Here is an 8,564-nt window from a genome sequence, read left to right on the forward strand (position 1 = left end):
AGTGGGTGATGTATCCCAGAAAACTGATCCCACACAGGCAGCTGCAGAGACTCCATCCCTCAGGAAGGGGGTTGTGAGTAAATCAGAGCCTCTCCCAGCTTGCCTGCCCCTAGACCTGTTTTTAGCAGGACCTTGTGAGGCTCCTGAGGCAGGAGCACAGCCCCACGTGTGCCCTCAGCAGGGAGCAGCCAGGGCCGGGCAGGATTTAACCCCACACTGGGCGAGTTTTGAGCCCCAGACTGCTGCCCCAGCCTGCGAGCCGGGTTTATCCTTGGCTGCACTTGCAGTTAATCCCGGCTTGGGGCCGGCTGATGCCGGGAATGCCAGAGCTCTGTCCCAGCAGCTGGCATTGCTGTTTACTCCGTGCTCCGCCGTCCCCTTCCCGGCACTGCTCCATCCCCCTGTGCCGCCTGCTGCCAGCATTCCCAGCCATCCCTTCGGGATAAAAGCAACAGGTGCAAGGCTGAACTCGTGGTCCAGGGAGGCCAGGCCATGCCAGGAAGGATTGGCTTGGCTGGGATGCTGGGAGCATCCTCCTGGAGAATCATCCTGCGGGATCTCAGCATCCTTCTGTGCCCCTTCCTGGGAATTGGGGTTAAAAATAAAGCAGGAAAAGCTGCTGCTGTGCCCTGCTGGGCGAGGGCAGCGCTGCTCCCCCGGGAATGGATGCGCAGGGATGCAGGAGTTTGGATCGACACCATCCCCAGCAGGGCAGGGTGGTGATTACCATATGAAAACAGGGATAACAGTGGGATTCTTGTGCCGGCAGGAATGAGGGAGATCTACGACCCTTTTGGTGCCAGTCAGCCCCGGAGCTGGGTTCAGGCACAATTAACCTTTCACTTTTGGGATGAGCCGGTGCTTTCCTGCTGCAGCTGCTTTTGGGACAATATTCCTTACTTCTCCTCCCAGAAACATTAATTTGGGCATCTGGGGGGGCTGTGCTGGGAACCACAGGCTGTGCAGAGGGAGGAGGGGGAGTTTTTAATGGCTTTGATGTGTAATAATCTGAGTTTAAAAAATCCCGTTTTGATTTAAGGGGTTTTTGCACATTAAGATGGAAAATAAAAAAAAAAAAAGAGGTTTCACGACTGTTATTGGAAATATTTTAAAGCAAATTCAAAGTGTTTTTTTCTTGTGTGACAACATCAAATCAGGGGCTGGAAAAACCTTGGGGTGGGGGATCAGGGGGTTCCAAGGGATGGATGGGTTTGGAATGGGTTTGGAATGGGTTTGGAATGGGTTTGGAATGGGTTTCTCTGCCTCTTTGGGCTGGGTGAGGGGAATTGTTCTGGATCAAACTGGTGAAATGCCTGAAGAAACCTTGGGAAGGAGCAGGAGCCACGGACACTGCTTGGTTTAATTTCTGTATCTGAGAATATCAATGTCTTAAACGGCTCCACCAAGGAATTTTCAGGAATTCTCCTCACCAACATGCCACTTTTTTTTTTTTTAATGGTTTCAGAGTACAGTTTTGTCACATAGAAATACTTGAGAATCAGAATAATTGGAGGTGGGACAGAGCTGGAGCAATTTAGTTTTGGCAGGGATAAATTGGAGTTTCCAGAGGTGGTGGGGGATGGACTTTGCCTGTCAAAACAGAGCTGTGTGTTCTTGCCTCTCTAGGAATAACCATTCCAATATTTATAGGCTGGGATGGAGGAGAAAATACAAAATACAGATTTGCATGGGAATGGATTCATGGTGGGATCCCAAGGCTGTGCTTTGAGCTCAGTCCAGGGTGATTTGGTTAAATCCAGGGATGTGTAAAATCCAGCAATTGGTAAAATTGACCCAATGGACCATTTTGGTACCATTTTTACCATTTTTATATATATTTTTTTTTTTTTTCTTGTGATTAAAATTCCAAGCTTCTCATTGCACTGAATGTTGATGATGACGAGACCTAATGGGATTTTAATCACTATTTTTTGAAGCTGAAACTGCCCCATTTTAGTAAAAATCCAGCCCAGTCCATGGCACTCTGGATCCATCCATGACTGGAGGAATCAGTGGCTCTGCTTGCTTGTCCCGTGCTGCTTCCCAGGGCACTTAAATCACATTTTTTATTCTTCTATTAATAACTTCATAGAAATAATTAATTTTTATAAAATCCCACTTTTATGCTTGGAGAAGAACAACCCCAAGGCTTCAACCCCCCGACTCCCCCCGATGTGGGATGTCTGTTTTAGGGCAGCAGGTGCCTGATTTCCCCCAAATTAACCTTAAAAATCATTCAAGGTGGTCCTTGAGGTCCTTCAGGGTGGTTTTGGGTTGCTGTTTTCTTTAATCCTTCCATTTAAATTTAATTCCATGATAACTTCCATAATTATTTCCTTCTTCTCGTTGGCCCTGCAGGGTGGGAATCACAGCTCCTGGAGACAGGATTCCTGGGAATATTCCTGTGCCCGCTCTGGACCCTGTCCCGCCTGCCCCAGGGCTCTCCCCCTTCCACAATTGTCATCTGGAGCTTCCGCTGGTTGATTTTCAGGATCATGCTCGGAGCGGTGAGTGGGAATTCTCTTCCTGCAGGTGACACCAGCAGGAATGTCCCGTGCCAACTGGGAATTGCTGGGATCCCAATCCAGCACCTCAGGATCTGCTGGTTTGGGAGCTTTCCTGGTTTCAAGGGAAAGCTCAGGATGCTTCAGCTCTCTCCTGGTTTTGTTTTGAGGAGGAGAAGCAGGAGGGAATGATCCGTGTGGATGTGTTGGTGCTGCACTCGAGTGCCTCTTCCAAAGGAATTAAATGGAATTTGGGCATTTGTGGCTTTTCCACAAGGATGTTGGAATCTGGTGGGTAATTCCCAGCTTTCCCCAGATTTCTTCTCCATTATTTTTGCTTTTCTGCCACAACAGAACAATTGCTGCAGAACTGTCCCGCTGCCAGAGGGAATTCCCAAGCAGCTTGTAAGGGAATCCATCAGGAACTGACACATCCCTGTTAAAATCAAGGCGTGTTCTCCCGTCAGCTCCCTCTGCTTGGATGTTCCAGAACATCCCAAAACTTTAAAGCTGAGGATCATCACTGTGGGAGGAGTGGTTGGGTTTTCTGGAATTTTTGGCTTGGAATTTTTTCAGGGATCTCAGGGAGAAGGTTTTATTTGGGGCATTTTTCACCAGCGGGATCTGAGCCAAGTGTCAGCACAGGCCCTTCATCCCTGAGGATCCGGGATCTTGCTGCTCCTTTGGATTCAGGGAATGCCTGGATGTGGCACTCAGGGCTCTGCTGTGGTTGACAATGTCAGGATTGGCCATGGGATGATGATCTTGGAGGTCTTTTCCAAGCTCAGTGATCCCAGGATTCTGTGGTTCCCGGCTGTGATGGGGATTGTTGAGTGAATTAACACCGAGCGTAGCAGAACGTCCCTGATTTCCTTAAAAATTGACCTGATCACCAATTTCCATCCTGCTTTCCCTCTAAACTGGGATCTGCCCAAGCTTTTTTCCTGCTGATGTGTCTCATATATCCTGAATTATGGGACAGGCTGGATGTGAAGGAAAAGCACTTCCCGAACATCTCTGTTCCCGTTATCCGCGCCGCTCTTTACCAGGAGAGCAATAACTCCTGATATTTTTGGGAAGAGACGTGTCCCTGTGTGCCTGGGACGCTGATGTATCACTAACAGGCACGGGAGAGGAAAACATGGGAAGGTCATTAAATGGGAACCCCCCCAGGCGAGTGATTGATGGGATCTTTAATGCTTTGGGGCCCAAACTCGTGTAGGGTTTCTCCTGGGCCGGGGGAACGGCGCTGGCAGGCAGCAGGAAGGGGAAGGATCCTCCTGGAATGCAGGTGCACCTGCTCCCAGGGCATCTTTGGTTTCCTCCTGAGCTGGCCAGGAGCTGGGTGTGTACAGCAGTGGGTCTGAAGGAGTTTTTCCCAGGGGTGGGATTGGCAGTGGTCGCATTTCCTGCAGGAAGTTTGGCTTTCCCGCGGTTCTCCCGGGATTCTCCGGGCCAGGCTTCCCTTGGGAAATCCTCCAGGCAAGCAGCGTTCCCTGCAGGCAGCTGGGCTCTCAGCACCTTGTGCTGGGTGTTAGGGGAGCATTTTGGAGCTGTTCCTCGGGTGGGAGAGGTGCTGTGGCCTCTCCAGGTTCTCATCCCAGCGCTCTCCTGTTTTCCATGGTCACTTTTCACCTGTCTGCCCCTTTTCCCTCCATTCAGCATCTCATTTTTGGGATCTTTTTCCACGTGGAGCTCTGACAACCTGGGGCTTTGCACAGAACAAGCCTGGTCTGGTTTGGAGGAGCATGTTGGAGGGAAGGTTGGAAGGAGATGATCTTTAGGGTCTCTTCCAACACAAACCATTTCACCATTAGGGAGTTTTGCCGTTTCCTGGCTAAACCTCCTCCCAAAAAAATCTCATCCAGATCTTGTTTTATTGTGCAGAGGAGCTGGCTGGGCTTGTTTAGGGGTGACACAGCACGGGAGAAGTGGGATAATCCCGGCTGTGGTGGGAGGCGAGGAGCTCAGGCAGGCGCTGCTGCCGGGGTTTGATTGGCAGCGAGTGCTGGGCTGAGCTCAAATATTGCTGCCTTTTTAAAAGGCATAATTACGTGATTCAATCTATATGTTTGATGTTCCTAATCACCCATTAGAGCAGGATGTAAAGAGGGATGCTTCCCAGGAACTCGGAATAGGGGCTCTTTGTGTGAGGCAGCAGCTCGTTAGGTTTAAGTGATGCAAACACACATTTGCAGGGCTGCTTTCCCTCAGAAGAGCTCGGTGGTTTGATGGCTTCATCGTTTTGTTTGTGACTCTCTGTCACTCGGATTTCTCCAGGCTTGGGAGATGCAGGGGATGGGTTTGTGATGCCATCAGAGGTGGGAGGTGAAATGTGTGCTGAGCTTTCTGCCGCCCCTCGGGTGCAGGGGTGAGAGGAAACAGCCTCGACTTGCAGCAGGAGGGTCAGATTAAATACCAGAATTATTTCTTGTTCTCTCTGAAGGGATGTTCAGCGTTGGAATGAGCTGCCCAGGGAGGTGGTGAAGTCACCACAGAAGTGTTTGAGGCATTGGATGTGGTTGAGGGGTGCTGGATGGTCCTGGAGCTCTCTTCCAATCCGGATAATTCCGTGTTAGCCAAGCCCCAGGGGCTTCCCGAGAGGAGCAGCCCCACTGCCAGCAGGGTCCTTGGCTTGGTGGCACTGAGTGTTTGTCATCTGCAGCTGCCTGGGGACTCTCTGTGCTCTCCAAGCCTTGGAGAGTTGGTTTTCCATCGGTGGTGGATGGGTTTGGGGTGGTGCCAGCCCCTTCTCCAAGCCCTCACTGCAGGCTGGGGGTGCTCAGGGGGCTCCTGGCAGCCCTTTTCCCAAAGTTTAATAACCCCTGATCCCCAGAAAGGGATTGGCTGGAGCTGTGCTTCCATGGGCCAGCATCTCCCTGAATCCTGTGGATTCCCAAAGCCCAGTGCTCTGCCTGGAGCTGTTGGGGGAGCTTCTGGTGGAATCCCCATCCTGTGCTTCCAAGGTGAGGCTTTTCCTCCCAGGTGGAAGAGTTTCTGCTTCATTTTGGGGTTGTTTTGGGGGATTTTTGGGCAGCAGCCTTGCTCAGGAGCTCTCCATCAAATACAACTTGTGGCTAAAACCCCATTCAGCAAAAGGTTAGTCCTGGGCTTTTCCTGCAAGGCCTGATGAGAATTTCATGGAGCCCATTCCACATTTGGGGGAGTTCCCTGCTGCAGGTGAGACCCAAATTCCTGCCCAGGGCTGGACTGGAGCTGATGAGCTGCCAACACCATCCTGGGGAAAGCCTGGAGTAGCTCCTTGTGCCCTGAAAGTTGTCAGGGATTGTTAAAGTAAAGCATAAACCAGAGTTTCTGTTTCTTCATGAGGGCCTTTGTGGGAGCACGAGCTCCGAAATGTGAGAATTCAGTTGTCATCAACACCTGCCTGCGAGTGCAGCAGCACTGAGCACACCTGGAGACTGCAGGAACACTGGGAATGGGATCCCAGGGCACTTTGGGAAGAGTCCTGGAGCAGCAGGTTCATCCTCCAGCCCCTCAGTGCTTGAGGAGGCTCCTCCTGATGTCCTGGGCTTTCCCTGGGCTGCAGGAGCAGCATTCCCTGGCTGAGCCGTGGGGTGGGAGCTCAGGCTGCATCCTGAGGGGGGCTTGGTCAGTGTCCATCAGCATTTTCCTGGATTTCTCAGCACTGCTGGGGATGTGCCCGTTATCCAAAGCATTCCTGTGCCCGTTTGATGATGTTCTGCACAAGGAATATTATCCTGGAATGGCTTGGCTTGGAAAGGATCTTAAAACTCATCCAGTTCCAACCCCAACACCTTCTGCTGTCACAGGTGATCCAACCTGGCCACTTCCAGGGATGGGGCAGCCACAGCTTCCCTGGGAAACAGGGAATAATGATCCCTGCTGGGGATGCACGGAGGAGATGGGGGAGCTTTGAGCACGGGGGGTGCAGCAGCACGCTGGAAAACTGGGAATAATCTGGGAATGAGGGAGGAGCTGTGTCTCAGAGGATCCCAGACATATGGAATGAGTTACCAGGGAAGGTGGCTGGAGCAGTGAGTGTGAGTCTGAGACATCTTGATTGCTTTCTGCAGGAAAGGATTGAAGAGCAGAGTGGAAAACCAGGGAAGAGGGATTTAAAGCACATTACCACTTTAATTTAAAAGTGCCCAAAGCAAGGAAATGCAGATTTAAAGCTGCCAATCTCTGCCTGGCTGCTGCAGGTGTTGGGGCTGGGAGGACTCCGGGGTCTGTGTCCAGATGGGTCCTGGGGCCATGAGCCCAATCCCAAACTTTGGGTTTTTCCTAGGAATGAGACCCTTTAATAGGTGTGTTCTGTAATAATTTCATTCTTTATAACAGAAACGTATTTTTCTTTAATTATCTACTCTGTGTGCAGTGCCCTTGACATCTGCCCTGTGTGATGCCCTTAAAACTTGTGGGATCTGGGATGGGGTTCCTCAGGAAGGGTTTTCTTCCCCCTTTTCCCAGTTTGGAGAGCCCTTCCCAGGAGCTGCTCCCTCTGCTCCTCCTCACGTCACACACCAGGTTCTGAGCAGGAATTTAGGGGGAGTTCAGGGAAATTTAGGGAAACCCAAGAGCATCTTTTCCACTTGGGATTTGTGACTTGGCCGTGCCTCCCTTTGCTTTGCTTCCTGTAAACAGAATTTCTCTTTATTTATTTTTTTATTTTATTTTTTTTTTTCACTTCCCAGATTTCCCTTTCTGTCAGAATTCCCCCCCCCTTCCCAAATCCAGGCTCAGCCCCTCTGAGCTGTTCAGGAACATCCTCGGAAGTGGCTGCAGAACAGAGGAGTTTTTGGCAGGCAGAGACACAGAAAATAATTTCAATCCTTTGCTGTTTCAGTTCTACACAAGAGCTATTTTCCCCTTTTGCAGGAGGATAAAAGATCATTTAAAGTGACAGTTTTGGGGAAAAAATAATGCAGAAAGAATTATAATAATCAAATTTTTTCCCCTCCCCTTAAATTATCACCATTTTTTCCTGTGGATTTGTCCATCTTCCTCCGAGATCTGATTTCACAGGAAAAGGATCGATTCCTTCCAGATTATTTACCCATCACTTGATATTTAATATGCTTTTCAACTGTTTTGAATTTTCTTTGCTGCTAAAAAACATTTCTTTTAACCCTCTGCAGCAAATCCTTTCAGAACCTTGTGGTTGGTGCGAAACTCTCCGTGTTCCTTGTTTTGTTTTCTCTTGGATCCTGTTAAAAGTGTCAGGACGTGGGTGGCATTTGAAAGGTTACTGGAAAGGGTGGGGCTGTGATTAGCTAAGAAGGGAGATGAACTTTCTGGCAAAAATAAGGAAGCAAACAGAATCTGGATGCCTGCAGTAAAATGGAATCAAATGGAAGTTGGGATTGAGGCGATCCCGAAACACCAAGAGCGGGGAGCGGCAGCAGAATCCAGCGGATGTAGATGTCAGCTCGGTGACAGGCGTGCCCTGATCCTGCCCATTATGGCCCTGAAATGGAGAATAATTATTCTAATTTGTTTTATTACATTAGCGTGGGTAGGAGGGAAGAAAGGGAGCTTTCTTCGCTGCCTTTCTCATTATTCCTCGGCGAGCGCGGCGGGGCCAGCTCCCGGCTCCCGCGCCCGGCCTTCATGGGAATTTTTGGAAAATGATGTCTGCAATGTTCTGACCTTTGCCGTCCCAGCTGCAGCCTCCTCCTCTCTGCAGGGATCCCACACTTGACTCCTTAGCAACCTCCTTTGTGCCTCTGATCTCTCTCCATTTCTCTGGTAATAGCCCTTGGCAGCGGGACTTGTTGTTCCTTGGTGGCTGGAAAAGGCAGGAGCCACCGATGCCAAGGGTTTTGCAGGATCCCTTTCACCCAGCGCTGCCTCCAGAGCCCCCCAGATGCTGCTGGGGGCTTCCCAAAGGGGCTTTTTTTAAGGGGGGGAGTTGAGGGAGGGAGGGGAAACGGCAGCAAGTTGAAGGAAGCCGAGTCAACATCTGGGAATTCTGCAGGATCCTGCTGGTGCAGGGCACTGGTGGCTCCAGGCAGGTTCACCCGAGCTCCTGCAGGTCCTGGCAGGGTCACTGGCAGGGTCAGAACCCTCTGAGCA

At 50.5% G+C, this 8,564-nt stretch overlaps 1 protein-coding gene across 2 annotated transcripts in view; it reads left to right on the forward strand.

Moving 5' to 3' along the window:
* LMF1 (lipase maturation factor 1) overlaps positions 1-8,564 on the forward strand; it is a 143,557-nt gene that overhangs the window by 43,395 nt on the left and 91,598 nt on the right. For both annotated transcript variants that reach the window (XM_015642937.3, XM_033517853.1), the window contains exon 4: positions 2,359-2,507. In XM_015642937.3, the coding sequence (XP_015498423.1) occupies positions 2,359-2,507 (149 nt within the window). The remainder of the gene's footprint in view (positions 1-2,358; positions 2,508-8,564) is intronic.

Source organism: Parus major, chromosome 14 (assembly GCF_001522545.3).
Source record: "Parus major isolate Abel chromosome 14, Parus_major1.1, whole genome shotgun sequence".
NCBI lineage: Eukaryota > Metazoa > Chordata > Aves > Passeriformes > Paridae > Parus > Parus major.